At 47.1% G+C, this 15,825-nt stretch overlaps 2 protein-coding genes across 2 annotated transcripts in view; one reads left to right on the top strand and one right to left on the bottom strand.

Annotated features, from left to right (window-relative positions):
- The first annotated feature begins 1,051 nt into the window (after nt 1–1,051).
- Nucleotides 1,052–4,639, top strand: rab11a (RAB11a, member RAS oncogene family). The gene is made up of 5 exons (XM_053426962.1): nt 1,052–1,241; nt 2,646–2,841; nt 2,985–3,178; nt 3,888–3,968; nt 4,459–4,639. Exons 1-5 carry the CDS (start codon nt 1,202–1,204, stop codon nt 4,593–4,595), a joined length of 648 nt encoding a protein of 215 aa, XP_053282937.1. The 5' UTR covers nt 1,052–1,201; the 3' UTR covers nt 4,596–4,639.
- A 3,803-nt stretch (nt 4,640–8,442) lies between these two features.
- LOC128436813 (multiple epidermal growth factor-like domains protein 11) overlaps nt 8,443–15,825 on the bottom strand; it is a 51,473-nt gene continuing 44,090 nt past the window's right edge. Inside the window, exons 15-24 of the mRNA XM_053418722.1 lie at nt 15,269–15,397; nt 14,723–14,851; nt 13,985–14,113; nt 13,274–13,402; nt 12,268–12,501; nt 11,740–11,891; nt 11,265–11,334; nt 11,121–11,177; nt 9,598–9,801; nt 8,443–8,630 (exon numbers count right to left, since the gene is read on the bottom strand). Coding sequence (XP_053274697.1) covers nt 8,443–8,630; nt 9,598–9,801; nt 11,121–11,177; nt 11,265–11,334; nt 11,740–11,891; nt 12,268–12,501; nt 13,274–13,402; nt 13,985–14,113; nt 14,723–14,851; nt 15,269–15,397 — 1,421 coding nt within the window. The remainder of the gene's footprint in view (nt 8,631–9,597; nt 9,802–11,120; nt 11,178–11,264; nt 11,335–11,739; nt 11,892–12,267; nt 12,502–13,273; nt 13,403–13,984; nt 14,114–14,722; nt 14,852–15,268; nt 15,398–15,825) is intronic.

Here is a 15,825-nt window from a genome sequence, read left to right as displayed (position 1 = left end):
CGATGAAGAGCAGAGCATCTTTAAGTCTCTGAGGAAACTGTTTAATAAACATTTTACCATATTTAATAGAAAACTGACCTGAGGACGTTTTATACAAACGTAGATGAAGATTCTTGTACGTTCTCGACCACCACCTCAGAACAACCACCAGGGGGAGACTGTAGCAGGCCTCTGGGAACAGCAGCATGCTGGGAAATAACTGATGATGGGAGGTTCCCAGCAGAGACAAGGGACAGAAAGTGTCTGAGAGATGATGTCCTGAATTATGACCATAGACTATGATTGCAGCATGATGCTTGATATATCGTATTGAAGTTATCCTTCAAAATGTTTCCCCTCATCAATGCTGCTAAAACCTTTATCTTGATGATGTTTTCCTGCACCTGGCATCTGTTGCACTTCTGTCCGTCCTGGGAGACGGGTCCTCACATGTGTCTCTGAGGTTTCTATGTATTTGTACCTGTTAAAGGGTTTTTAGTAGTTTGTCCTGACTCTTGCTCAGGGTGAAGGACAGAGGATGTCTCACCATGTTAAAGCCCTATGAGACAAATTGTGATTTGTGAATATTGGCTATACAAATAAAATTTGATTGATTGATTGATGACTGAAGACAATGGACATTTTAGGCATGTTGTGTTGAACAGTTTGTGTTATTTTGTGGAGACACTTGTTTTCAAGCCCGTCTCAGTTCTTTGTGACTTCAGGATAAGAAATGGACAGACAGACGGACAGACGGACAGACAGACAGACAGACAGATTGCAGTAGTTGTTTCCAAAGTAAAGTTAGGAAGATGACTAAAATAAATATAAATCAATATAAGATGTAACAACAACATTTCTACGACAGGGAGTTTATAAAACATATATATCCTTAACAAAATCTAAATTATGTATTTATCACATCATGTGATCGGTTTTGTGTTTGTATGTCTGTGTGTCTGTGTGTATTTGTGTTTATGTGTATTTGTGTATTTGTGTGTATCTTGTTCAACCTTTTCTCGGTCTCCACTATAAGAGGCTGGGCAGTTCCTCTCCTGGCCGCTAGATGTCGGGGTGCTGTGTTGTGCCGCCTCCAGGCTGCCAAGGAAGAAGACGTTACGGAAGTGGAGTTCCAAACAGATCCCGTTGGACCAGAACCAGCGCAGATCTTCCTCCTCCCTCGAACCATCGCACCTCGGCCGGACCGTGACTCAGCAGGACGATGGGGACCAGAGATGACGAGTATGATTATCTGTTCAAAGGTAAACGCGCCGCTCTGGTCCCGATCCGGGTTAGCTCGGATGCTAACAGGCCAGCTGACTGCTGCCAGGCTAACGTCCACCTTTGTCCCGGATCGCGTTTCAGCGGCGGGTCCGTGTCATCGCGTTCATTGGGATTCAAACCACACGTCGATCTCCATCCGAACCAGGAGCCGCGGGTTCGGCTCGGTTCCGGTTCAGTCACCGGGCGACACGACCGTTAGCCGCTAGCCGCTAGCTGCTAGCGGCGGCGGGCGGACACACCTAATGTTCACCGTTATCACGTTATCAGCATGAGGTCCGGTCCGGGTCCGACTATCACCTGGACCACAGACCCGTTATAACCAGTGGACTGCGGGTCACTGGGCTACAGGCTAATGCTAAGTGTTAGCTGCTTCTAGAGATAATGTTAAAAACACAAAGCTCAGAGGAAACGAGGTAAACAAACTGAATGTCAGTGAGATCAAATCAACACGTTACAGTGAGAACTGATCCACGACCAGCTCGGGACTAAACAAGCTTCATGTCTTCATGTGTTTATATTTACATCTGCACAGAATGAGCAGCAGATTAATCCGTTAGGTGACTGAACACATTATTACAGATGTGTTTTCACACATGAAGAACATCTGGTTCTGAACCAGCTCAGCAACAAACCTGAAGAAATTAGTTTGAGACATTTAAATGTAAAAGTAAGAATAAAAACCATCTTCATAACAAACACATTCAATGCTCCAGCGGACAGATGAATAAATCCATTCATAATGCTACAAGGCTTTAATTCACAATATACCAATCAAATAACTTCCTATTATCAGTGATGACTTCTGTCATTGGATGAAACACTTTATTGATTAATCCTTGAGTCTGTGAAACATAGTCTCAACAGATTTGTCTGAGCTGAAGGTGACGTCTTTAAATCAGTCTTTTCTCTTTGAAGAGGCTCAAATCTGAACGAGAAATAGTTTTCAAAATATTTCCTGAAAACAGTGAAAAATAACAGTTCATCAGTTTCCTGAGGTTCAAGGTGACGTCTGTTCTTTAGTTCGTCTCTTAGTCCCAAACATTCAGTTTTCTGTGAAAACACATTGAAATCTGAAAACACTCACCAGTTTGAAAACAGTTGTTTGATGACTGAAAAGTTAAATAATGAATTTGTTAGTGATACATCAGGTACTTCACCTGATTTATAATAACTGGGCCCGACAGGTTGTTGATGAGCAGCAGAGAGATGCTCAATACATAAATCAATAATATACAGATCTGATTGGTGTGAAATCTGTTAGAACATGGTCATAATATAAAGATCAAACTAAAGAACAGTGAAGTTGTTGACAGGACGTTCCCTCTGTAACACCTGTAAAACGTTTAAGTCCTAATAAGGTGTTTGTCCCTCGTGTCCTCCAGTTGTCCTCATCGGGGACTCTGGCGTGGGGAAGAGTAACCTGCTGTCCCGCTTCACCCGGAACGAGTTCAACCTGGAGAGTAAGAGCACCATCGGAGTGGAGTTCGCCACACGCAGCATCCAAGTGGACGGCAAGACGGTGAAGGCCCAGATCTGGGACACGGCCGGACAGGAGCGCTACCGGGCCATCACATCAGCGTGAGTACAGAGGAGACGGTCGGGGGGGTCGGGATGCTACACACACAGGTCTGAATCCATATCTGTGTCTGTGTGTTATTAATATGAACCGTCCCTGTCAGACACAGCTCTGTTATCAAAGTGTGTCCTGTGGCCCCCCCCAGGTACTACCGCGGGGCGGTGGGCGCCCTCCTGGTCTACGACATCGCCAAGCACCTGACCTACGAGAACGTGGAGCGCTGGCTGAAGGAGCTGAGGGACCACGCCGACAGCAACATCGTCATCATGCTGGTGGGGAACAAGAGCGACCTGCGCCACCTGAGGGCGGTGCCCACCGACGAGGCCCGGGCCTTCGCTGGTAACACCCCCCCCCCCCCCCGCCTCTAGATCTCATTTTCAACTCACCAGAAAGTCTTTGGACAAAGATCATAACAAAAACACAGAACATCATATTTCCACTATCCGTCTAAAACCATGAAAAGTTTTTTCTAAACATTAATTAAATGAGACAAAGTAATGAATCAATAATGAAGAAATCATTCAGAGTTTTGGATTTTCCTCTGAAATGATTATAACGGTTTCAAATAAACTTTTATTCATTTTTCTAGATGATTTATGAATTCTTTGATTATCACATGAACAGACTCCCCTGTATTTCTTATAATTGTCATTTGATGAAGTGAAGTGTGAGGGAGATGGTTCAGTCTGAGGGAGATGGTTCAGTCTGAGGGAGATGGTTCAGTCTGAGGGAGATGGTTCAGTCTGAGGGAGATGGTTCAGTCTGAGGGAGATGGTTCAGTGTGAGGGAGATGGTTCAGTGTGAGGGAGATGGTTCAGTCTGAGGGAGATGGTTCAGTGTGAGGGAGATGGTTCAGTCTGAGGGAGATGGTTCAGTCTGAGGGAGATGGTTCAGTCTGAGGGAGATGGTTCAGTGTGAGGGAGATGGTTCAGTCTGAGGGAGATGGTTCAGTCTGAGGGAGATGGTTCAGTCTAACGAGTGGAACGCTCTGGAATGTGACCCATCTGGTGAATGGTTAACGTGACCTGTTGCTCTACTTGTCCTGCAGAGAAGAACGGTTTGTCCTTCCTGGAGACGTCGGCTCTGGACTCCACCAACGTTGAGACGGCCTTCCAGACCATTCTGACAGGTGTGTGTCTGTGTGTATTTCTCTGTGTGTGTCTGTGTGTAGTCACCGCTGCCAACAGACTTGACATTTATTGAGGAAACCTCTTGTTGCCGTTGTGTTGTTGATGCTCCGAGCTGCTGTTTTAACGAGGCTCATCAGAGGGAGAAGTCCCACTCACACAGAAGGAACTTTGTGACATCATGTGGTCTGGACAGCTCGTCCCCCTGAGGACAGCTCGTCCCCCTGAGGACAGCTCGTCCCCCTGAGGACAGCTCGTCCCCCTGAGGACAGCTCGTCCTCTGGGAGACGAGCTTCATTCACTGTTCATAGAGTTTCTCTGTAGATCACAGGAAGCTGCTGTTAGGAAGTGAGAGAGGAGTTTAGATCTTTACTTCACAGAGTCTCATCACATGACCAGTGTGCTGGCCTCAGCTGTGATGATGTCACACACACACACACACACACACTGAGCAGTGCCTCAGGTAACCTCCTCCCTCTCCCCCCCCCTCAGAGATCTACCGTATCGTGTCTCAGAAGCAGATGTCCGAGCGCCAGGAGAGCGACATGTCCCCGAGCAACAACGTGGTGAACATCCAGGTGCAGCCCACTGAGAACAAACCAAAGATGCAGTGCTGTCAGAACATCTAGCCCGGCCGCGGTAGGCTGCTGCTACCCCTCCCCCTCCCCCTTCCTCCCACCCCCCCTCCCCCAGCTCCTGGCTCACCCCCCCCTCCCCTCCCTCAGAAAATAGACTGCCTTGGTGCACCGTGAGTCGTGGAGTTCGGGTCGCGGCCTCGTCGCTGTGGCTCGTCCCCCCCGCTCTGCACCTGCCCCCCCCCCCCCCGCCCTAGGTGAATATATCCCAGTATAAGAAGAAGTAACCGCGTGGGGTGGCCCCCCCCAGCAGAGCCCCTCTGTCTTTAGCTTTCTGCAGGACAGCAGGCAGCGAGCATCTCATCTCACTTTAGATTTCATTACTGTAGAAGCGCTGACACGTCACAAAATGTCTTAATCTATGAATGTGATTAGTTTCCTTTCTGCTCCGCTTGATTTCTCCACTTTGTCTCGTATCATATCTGATATTAGGTATATATGACTTTAAAGCACATCCGAGTTGCTCTTCAGTGTTTCCCTATATACAAGCTTCTCCTCTGTCATTTTAGCCCCCCCCCTCTCTTTAGTGCAATGTACTGTTTTGAAACTCGTGGATGTATCAGGCACAGTGTAGACGTGTGTGCTCTGGTAGTATCATGGATCTGATCGCTGTGAATATGACGCTAGTGACACGTAGAATCTCTTGCTTGGGTTTGCCGGCGGCAGGTCAGAGGTCAGCAGGTCAGAGGTCAGCAGGTCAGAGGTCAGCCGGCAGTCTGCTGTGCTGCTTGTTTTTATAAAGCTAAAGATCTGGACTCTGAAAAGGACCCCTGTAGGTTGGGATGTCCCTGTCGTCCTCCTGTCAGTCTCCGTGTGGAAGGACGTCCTGATTGAAGACACTCGTCAGGCCGTCCTGCCCCAACAGAAGAGTTTGCATCTTCTTCACATGACTACAACTATGCAGAAACTAGCACATGGATGTTTGGATCTTTTCCCCTTAGCGCACTTCTTTAGCAAATGAAGGAAAGACACAGCTGAAGTATTCTCGTTTGACATTCCTCTGAAACTCGATAACACTATAATCAAACATCTCCAGTAGGTTAGTTCTGCTTTGCATGGAACCAGACGTGTGGGCACTGAGGACGCAGGTTGGATTTCATGAGCGTAAACGTGTCAAGATCTTGCACTGAACCTTAATAGTTGATCTAGTAAACACGCCTCCCGGTCTGGGGTTAGATTTGACTCACAGGGAGAATCTGGACCTCTGAGGTTCCACTGTTCACGACCCAGATGGTGTTTAGTTCTGTGGAACTCGGGCTGAGTCTCTCCTGAAGTCTTCATGTGAAGGAATTGAGAAAAGACTTGAGACTGAGCAGATTCTCACCAGCGTCTGGTCTCAGTGCCCCCCCCCACCGCTCGTCCCTGTCTCTCACTCCCCCGCTACCACCCCCCCGTCATCCTCCTCGTCCCCGACCGGCGCCCGGGTCGTCCCTGTCACGTGAAGCCTACATACACCGAGCTGCCTCTGACTTCAACACAATGCATGGCTTTCTGTATGACTGCAACTCCCATGTTGCATCGCCTTATGTATCTAACATGTTCATTACTGTCCATGGACTCTGCTGCGGGCGTGGCTTGGCTGGCGAGGGGGGCGTGTCCACCCGCCGATCCTCGTCCCTCCCGCCGCTCGCCACCTTCCCGTCAGAACCCCGGGAGCGTGCTCTGTTGACTCCAGGTTGTGTAGCCGTGTCCGTGTGTGATGGTGTTAGCAGACGTAGCGATGCCTGAGCGTGTGTGTAGAGGCAGAGGGCGGCCGGCAGCTCTGGAGTGTGTGAGCCGGGCCGGCAGCTCTGGAGTGTGTGAGCCGGGCCGGCAGCTCTGGAGTGTGTGAGCCGGGCCGGCCGAGCCGCTCCAGGCTCCAGCTGCTGTGGACAAAGTGATTCCTTTCTTCTGAGGCAGGTTCCTGATCCTGCTTCACGTACCTCCATTGTTCCGTGTTTTTTTTAAGAAGTGTGTTTTGATTTTTTTTTTTTTTTTACTATATTCTATAACTGACTGTAATTCCAGTGTAAACATGTAAGAGTGAAATTCTGTCATTTCAATGAATCTGGAAGGTTAAATGTGAGGGGGGTCAAAAGGAATGGTTTTATGTTTTGTACAGATTGATAAATTGTACAATTGTGTCTATATCTTAAGTTATCAGTTCATCTTAATAAAGCGCACCAGTCATAAACCTTTACACGAGCCTGGACTCTACTTGTTTCATCTGAGTTATACTTATTGCTCCAATCGATTCCTTGGTGGAAACAACCACATGGTAACTGGAAGTGTCACTTTGTGCATCTCAGGTCCAGTGACATAAAAGTTCAGTTGTAAGTGAAAGAAATAAACTTTTCATTTAGAAATAAATAATATACAGATTGTCAGGTTACAATCGTTTTACAGACAGAACCTCACCTGTGATTTCATCCAGAACCCGAACACAGACTCACTATCACAACAGTGATAACTGCAGATTAGTGTGTGTCCTTCAGATTGTGTTGAAACGACGTTAAAGTTGTTGATTTAAGTGTCTGTGATGTTAGTTCAAACTGTGTTGTGTTGTGTTGACCGGCGTTCTGATTATTTTGTCCACCCCTTCAAAGTGTAGCTGGAACTATATATATTTACAACTGGTCTGGAATCAGGTCTAATACTTCGTGTATTTACAAAACGTAGATAAATCTTTGCAGTTTTCTGTAACAGTCACATTGATTCTGGGCTTTTTTTTATTGTTAAACATTTTCTCTGGGAAACATTTCCAGTATTTGTCTCATGCAGATGAAACACTTCTATATTTCTATTTGACCCGTTTCAAATCTTCTTAATAATAATGCGTAACAGGACAGAACAGAACTCCTCTGAGCTCACAACTTTATTGAGTTTCAGGCTGGAAACAAAAACGATTGTTTGGATCGAAGATGAAGAAACGACAGAAGAAGAAGAAGAAGAAGAAGAAGAAGAGGAACCAAAGGAATCGAACCGTTAACGTCTGATTGTCAACATGTCGGTTATTGCTTCAGTGGAAACGTATCAAAGGAACACGTGTGTCGATGGAAACATTTAAAGGATTTCCCTCATTTCATGTTGTTCATATCTGTAATGACGTGATTAGAAAAACATGGAGTCAGAGATGTGGAGGAAGTTGAAACGCCAAAAAGGACTTTGCTCTAAAGGACAAAAGGGTATTTCTGGATAACTATTTAACTTGAATAATCTTTGGCATGCAGGTGTAATAAGCTTAACACAACAGAAGAAAACCACAATAATAATCACAAGTGTACAGTAAGTGTACATCCAATACACAACTTTGTCTACACTACATACAAAAAGATCATTATTTCAGAGAGAAAGCGAGGACCCCCCGGCAGGATCTTTAAATATGTAAACAGGAAATAAGAAACCATTTGTAAAAATACCAGAAATGTACAGAGTGAATCTGAGCAGCTCCTGTGCTCTTCATACTTTCAGTCCTTGTTTATAGAGATTGTTTATCTCTGGAGTGATGAACGTCTCCTCTCCAGATGTTCATAATGTCCCTGCACTGCTCCAGATGTTCACTTCATCTCAATCCAGCAGCTCTTTGTCCGGACTCTTCTGAACCGGGTCGGATCCAAAAAGACCAGATCAGCATAATCCAGAATAAACGTGTGTGTGTGTGTGTTTATTCCTCCGTCTGTTCACCACACAAACAGTTCAGATATAATACAGTGATAAGATCGCACACACACACAAATAAATAAATAAATATTAGTCCTCATCACAAACTGAACTGATCTTTTCCTGTTGTCCCACTTCACAGTTTCCTGGTTCATGGGGAAATGGGCGGGGCACTGGTCCGCCATGTTTTTGGGGGTGCGGTCTAAAGGAGGGAGCTGGTGGGGCTGCCGGGCAGGGGGGGGCTGTGGCTGTGGGGGGGGCTGTGGCGGACAGGCAGCAGGTCGTAGTGTCCGGGGATGTGACTGTTCCTGGGCAGGTCGTACGGGTTCTGAGGGAAACCGAGCGGGACCACCACACCACCGGGTCCCTGGATGATGCTGATGGTCGGTTCTGAGGGGGGGCAGAGAGAGAGAGAGAGAGGCGGGGGGGAGACAATAAATACAAGTCGTGTTGATGAGGTGAGTTTATAATATTCTGTCTGTTAAGATAAAACCTTCAGGACAGATTGTAAATAAACGTGTGGATCAGCAGGACCTGAACTTTGACCTGGATCTGGACAAACGAGCAGGTCCAGGAATTTGTCCTCACGTTCGTTAAAAGACAAAGACAAAGACTGGATCATTTCTCAGAGACAAAGACTGGATCCTGATGATCAACAGACTAACAGGACTGATATTGATGAGTTTGTGTCCACGACCTAGAAGTTCCTTCAGAAAGGAGAAGCTCATCGTCCCCGAGGCTCAGAGAGCTTCAGCTCTAAGAGGCTTCTGGGTGAAGAGAGGTTTTCACTATCTTCAGTTGTTTATCAACTTCTTTTCACTGAACATCAACTGAGGCTGGATTTGATCCCTGATCGTTTCTAAAACTGCTTCAACGCGGATTGAAGGTGGCTTGGTGGCTCTGCTGCAGGAGGTCACGATGCACCAGTCAGAACGAGGGTTAACCCAATCCCCCACTGGTGACACACACATAGAAATCCTCCACAAACCAGTTGGATTCAGACCCTGAACTGAGACACAGCTGTTACATCCATCAGACGCGTTAGAAAGATTCTATCTCTTCATTAAATTCCACCATGAAGAAGACGAATAGGGACGATACCATAACCCTAACTGTCCAGGTGAACATCTCCTGTTGGAACCTGAGGAAACACCAGCGCTGGAAGCTCTGATCAGTTTATTCTGTTAACTTCAAACGAGGCTCGTCAGTGGAACTGAGGTTCTTCTGAGCAGGAGCTGGAAACTTCTCAACATGAAGCAGCTCCTAGAAAACGTTTAAAACATTTAAACACAATTGGACGTGAGAATCAAACACAACAAACCAACGAGGACCCCTGAGGACAGGATCCTGATCGTACCCATGTCGTACACGTTCTTGGCGGGAGCCGCGGTGATGATGGCGGCGGAGCAGCAGTGAGTCACGTGGTCGTGGCGAGTCGGGGATTTCATCTCCACGTAGCTGCTCTCAGAGTGCTTGCAGAGGGCGGGGGGGTCGTTGATGGTGGCGTACGGGTTCTCACTGTTGAGGGAGCAGGTGCTGGACAAGGAGCCCTTCATGTAGTCTGCACACGGAACACAGGAAGCACACGCGTCACGCCACACGGGAAGAAACCAGAGGATTCATTCTGTGTGTGAACGATTTACGAGAAGGTTCTAAACAAATTCAGATTGATGAAGTATTTCTCTTCAGACCGTGAAAAGTACGAGACCTTTTCAAAATGTTTAAAAACATAAAGATTCTCAAAGAGTCTGGAAGCTGAAACGAACCAGCCTCCACCGTCTGATCACATTTCATATCACACATCATATCATATCACCTTTATGATCTGTATCTGTGGGTTTTACCCTGTGGATTTCATAGTATTAGTTGTGAAGAACTGATTAAGTTATTATTAATTCCCATTTCTTCATTTCCTGCAAAGTGTGAATGAAACGAGCGTCCTGGGATAACAGTGGTTACCATCATGACCTGTGGGATCTGATGCTGTGGAGACCTGAAGACTTTCCTCATTATTATGTCTTTAAAAGTCTTATGAGGACACTTTGTCTTCATCTACAACAAATCCACCACAGAAACCAACAGTTCTTCACTTTCTCACAACGAGAGGACGAGTCAGTTTCTCATGTCACAGATCAACTGATGGGTTTTGTCTTTTCATGAGATTTGTAGAAAACAGGGAGAACGTTCAGGATCAAACATGTTAGAGTCAAGATGGAGGACGGAGGTGAAGCTGCATCAACATGGTGCAGTTCAGGGTCAAACATGTTAGAGTCAAGATGGAGGACAGAGGTGAAGCTGCATCAACATGGAGCAGTTCAGGGTCAGAGAGAGAAGCTCAGCATTCAGGAGCAGGAGAGATTCTCTGAGGGGTTAAAGGGTCAAGGTCAACACAGGAGGACGAGCTCAGCAGGACGAGGACAGAGGAGTCGGGTTCTTCCTGCAGGGACACAAACACACATGTGAGCAAACAACCAACACAACCAACACAACCAACACAACCAACACAATCAACACAAGGTTAATATGGTGCAAAGGTTTCTGAGGTCAAATCTATTCCTTCACCTGGAACCTTCTCGTATCGATGATCAACACAAAACAACTCTTTACACTTTCAACAGGGGAGAAGGAACATGAACAGAGGCAGTGATTGGCTGAGGGCAGTGATTGGCTGAGGGCAGTGATTGGCTGAGGGCAGTGATGGGCTGAGGGCAGGGATTGGCTGAGGGCAGTGATTGGCTGGGGGCAGTTATTGGCTGTGGGCAGTGATTGGCTGTGGGCAGTGATTGGCTTAGGGCAGTGATTGGCTGAGGGCAGTGATTGGCTGAGGGCAGTGATTGGAGCAGGGGCATTGGTGCAGGGCTCGGGGGGGGGCGGTGGTACCTCTGTAGCGTGGAGGCTCCAGGTGGTGGCTGTAGCGCCGGTCGATGCAGTAGACACCTTTAGGGAGACGAGAGGGAGGAGCTCTGTCACTGACCCCTGACCTCAGAGGATCTTCACAGTGGTTCTGAAACGTGCTGCACTGACCCAGATCCCTGAGGTTACAGTAGGCTCCCCACTCGGGGGCGCTGTTCCTGTGGCGCCGCTTCGTCTTCATCTGGAAACAACACATCAGAAAACCACAGACTTCACACAACAGACGAGGATCGAGCAGGAGTTTGATTCTTATTCCTCAGATTTGATAAAAAGCTCAAAAGTCTGATGCGTCTGGATCAACGATAGAATCTGAGTCAAATGTCTTTACTTCCTTTCAGCTGCTGGAGCTTAACACCTCACAGCAGAGATCTGTTTGTTCTGTGAGGCAGCTCGTCTCATCCAGAAAGAAGTTTCAATACGAGAAAGAATTTGTAATTTAATGAGAATTGTTATTTCGTCCATATCAAAAAAGCACAGCGCCTCAGATAACCCCCTAAGCCCCTACCCTCACCCTAACATGTGGATTATTAAACAGTCAGTGGTGGATCTCTGTGCAGGAGGGGGGGGGGGGGGGGGGGGGGCTCACCTTGGCGGCGGCCCTCTTGTGGGGCGTGGCGTAGTGCGCGGTGTACGTGCAGGGCCCCAGCGTGCGGTAGCTCGGGTTAGAGAAGCAGCCGCCGACTGAGCTGCTGCTGGGGGAGGAGTCTGTAGAGGAGAGCAGGCCTGTGCACTGCAGCCCTGCTGTCAGCACATCAACACACAATCTCACAACACGACAACACACACACATGCTGCACGTGACTGACACAAGGGGTTAATCAATGAAAGTGACCGAGGCGTCGTTAACATGAGCAACGAGCAGCTGGAAGAATCTGAATCATGTTAAATCATTTCTCAAATTCAAACTGTTTCAGGTTCCAAAATGTTTTATCAACTGGAAACTGGAAACTGAAGGATTAGATTCCCTGTGATTGACAGCAGACAGATTTTCACAATTCAATAAATAATCCAAACAACCAATCAGAGCCTTGATCGCGTGAATCGTCCTCGTTCGGTACCTGAGAGTACAAAGAGAGAGGGGGGGGGGGGGGCAGGAAGTCAAGCAGCGACTCACCGGACAGGGAGTAGTCTGTGGAGTTGATGTGCAGGGCGGGGGTGTAGGTGACGCTGGGCACCTGGTGACCCTTCTCTCTCTGCCGGTAGCGGAACCAGACCACCAGGCCGAGCATGGCCACGAGGAGCAGCAGCAGGAACACGATGCCCAGGACGGCGCCGGCCGACTGGCGCTCGGACGCCAGCGCCGGGCTGATCTTGGTGTAGGGGTTCAGCTCCTCCATCATCAGAGCAGCTGAGGACAGAGGGCGTGGACATCACGTGACCAATCAGAAACCTTCAGCCTCAAAAGCAGGAAGTGAACACTGACGCTTTCCTGAGAAAACATCTGAATCAGCTTCTGATGTTTCTTCCTCTAGTTTATTATAAAGTTTTTTTTTAATTAAAATCAAAACGTCTGGAGCGTAGTTCCACGTCATCATGAGGTCATGTGATGTCACGATGCATAAGACACGCCCCCTAACGAGGCCAGGGCCACATTCAATCATCTCAAAATGATTTGATTCAGTTTCTGGGTTCAACGACATGTTTCCTCTAAAAAGCATCAGCGAGCTTCCGGGTTGGTTGTCTCTAGAGGGCGTGTCAGAGGTGTCGTCCAATCAGCAGCGACATGTGTATAAAGGGGTCTTAAAGGGACAGGAGCTAAAACCAAGAGTTTGAGACAGAGGCTGAAAGAGGAGCTGCAGCGATGGACAGGCTGAGGACACAGATGTTTTTTCATAACTCTAAAGCAGGTTAACTTTTTACAGTCATGACACTAATTAAAATGATCAATCTGAGTAAAGAACCTGTTTCCTTTAAGAAAGAACAAACTCAAATCTACTGAGATCTTTCACTAACTACTAAATGTTTAATCAGAGGAGAAAAGTTCAGATGAAGTGAAAGTGAAGAAGGACATCGGTCCGGTCTCTCTCTCTGATGCATCCTGTCATCTCCGTGTCTGTGATTCATCTGAAGCAGAACAGACAGAAGCAGTGTGCCCCCCCCACGCAGCCATTAGCTCTCACCCTGGTCGCAGCGGATCCCTTTGAAGCCGGTGCTGCAGTAGCAGGTCCCCGTCACGTAGTCGCAGGTTGCGTTGTTCAGACACTCACACAGCTGCTGGCAGCCAAACCCGAAGGTCCCCGCAGGGCACTCTGCACAGACACACACATCACAGTCATCGGGGGGGAAGTGCAGTTACACACAGCTGGATTTATATATCTCAATATTGATATGTCATCAAGCAGCTGATCTTCACTCTCGTGCACCACACACTCGAGTCTCATGGTCCAGTGAAGCTTCTCAGGGACTCATTAAGTTTCCAAATGTCTTAAATCTGCTTCTGTTTAATACTTTTATTACATTAATCTTTTCTAAACTGCTTTAATATTGTTTCATCATCATCATTTCTCATTAATCTACTGAATTTGCTTCATTTGCTTCAACATAACATTTTGAAGTTACTGTTTATGTTCATCTCCAGTTGTCCTGCAAATTCAATTCAATTTCCTGATTATTCTGATTCCACCTGAATAATTATACAAATGTAATTTAACTATAATTTATGTCAATCCCATTGAGATCTCTACTATTTTATGAAAATAAGATTCTGTTAAGGATGTTTAAAAAATGTACCTAATTAAAAAAGTATCAAAATGTAAAAGGACAAAAGCTGCGACCTGTTGGTACGACACAAGGACACACAGACACACACACACACACAGACACACACTCACTGAGTTCACAGCTCTGTCCGATGAAGCCCGTCCTGCACGAGCACCGTCCGGTGATGTGTTCACAGTCGGCTCCGTTCTGACAGCGACACACCTCCGCACACCGAGAGCCGAAGAAACCTGCAGGACAACCTGCAACAACACAACACAACACAACAACTGTGAATCCCAGGCATGTAGTGAATCCTGTTGTTGTGTTGTTGTGTTCAGTTCCATCAGCTTGTGTGTGTGTCCTGGGAGAGGATCCTCACGTGGGACTGAGCTTCCTCACTGATCACTAAGTTTCTGTTTGACTCGTGTTGAATTAAGAACAGGAAGTTGATCCTTGTTAACATCTGTGAGACAAACTGGGAATATGACACAAACTGGGAATATGAGACAAATAACATGATAATTTATCCTCCATCACTGTGGGAATAACTGTGATAATCCTGAGACCTGATGCCGACAAAATAAATATTCATAAAACTCAGGAAACAGAAAAGGACTTTACAGAATCGACTGAAATGAGTTTTCATAGAAGGAAACAAGGGAACGAGGGAAGGAGGATGCGAGGTAGGAAAGGGAATGTGGTGTTTATAGATGCAGTTTTAGTATCTTCCAGCAGATGGAGCTGTAGGGATGAAGTTTCAAGTGGTTGAAACAAGCTCCTCCAGCAGCCAGAGTGTATCAGTGTGTGTGTGTGTGTGTGTGTGTGTGTGTGTGTGTGTGTCTGTGTGTGAGAGAGAGAGAGAGACGTACGCTGGGTGCAGTAGAGTCCCGTCCATCCAGCGCTGCAGTCACACTCTCCGTCTGCTGCACTGCACTGAGCTCCGTTGTGACAGTTACATGTGTGGATGCAGTCTGGGCCCCACGAGCCCTGAGGACATGCTGCCAAACACACACACACACACACACACACACACACACACACACACACACATACACACACACACAGATGAACAAACACGCACACAGACATCATCATGACATCTGGACAGTCTTCGTTAGCCTCTCAAGTGATGGAGGGACGGAGTCGCTCTGCTCAATGTTAGATGGATAATTAGCGTCAGAGCCGATGGAGTAATTGGCTCCAGGTTCTGTCCCCTCCGTTGTCTCAGCTCGATGAGTGGGGACAGAGAGGACAGAGAGGACAGAGAGGACAGAGAGGACAGAGAGGACAGAGAGGACACAGAGGACAGAGAGGACAGAGAGGACAGAGAGGACAGAGAGGACAGAGAGGACAGAGAGGACAGAGAGGACAGAGAGGGGGAGTGTGTGAGAGAGGGAGAGAGATCACGGCCTTACGTCTGGAGCAGTCCTCTCCGATCCATCCTGGGAAGCACTGACAGGAGCCGTCGATGGGATGACACGTCCCGTTGTTGGTGCACGAGCACGACTCGGCACAGGCGCTACCGAACCTCCCACTGGGACACACTGTGGGGGGGGCAGGAGACAGACACACAACATTCATTACAAACTCACTGAATATCAGGTCAAAACAACACAGTTCTGTAAACAGCACATTAAGATCATCACAGACATTTATATAAATATACATCTGTATTATGGGACATGGAGCAGAGCGATGAGGGAGATGAAACAAATTCAAACCCTGAACTCACACAGACGTTTATGTTTCTATATGAGAGACAGACATCGCAGCACTGACACAACAACAGCTCAGCAGCAGATCAGCACTGACACACATCAGTGTTTATAACATTCTTTCATTATGACACTAAATTAAGAGCTGATGGAAAAGTTAAAGCATCAGAGTAAGAAAGTGTCGTGATGTAAAATCTCTGATTCACCATCTTTTTAATGGTGCTCATCATTATGGAGGAAATTCATCATCACATAAT

This window comes from Pleuronectes platessa, chromosome 1 (assembly GCF_947347685.1).
Source record: "Pleuronectes platessa chromosome 1, fPlePla1.1, whole genome shotgun sequence".
In the NCBI taxonomy this organism is placed as follows: Eukaryota; Metazoa; Chordata; class Actinopteri; order Pleuronectiformes; family Pleuronectidae; genus Pleuronectes; species Pleuronectes platessa.
This window is presented reverse-complemented; position numbering and strand designations above follow the sequence as displayed.

Bases quoted from the DNA above. Each gene is read 5' to 3' on its own strand.
- rab11a (XM_053426962.1), top strand. From the start codon at position 1,202: ATGGGGACCAGAGATGACGAGTATGATTATCTGTTCAAAG. The intron at 3,179-3,887 runs GTAACACCCCCC...CTTGTCCTGCAG, and splicing joins CGAGGCCCGGGCCTTCGCTG to AGAAGAACGGTTTGTCCTTC. The intron at 3,969-4,458 runs GTGTGTGTCTGT...CCCCCCCCTCAG, and splicing joins CTTCCAGACCATTCTGACAG to AGATCTACCGTATCGTGTCT.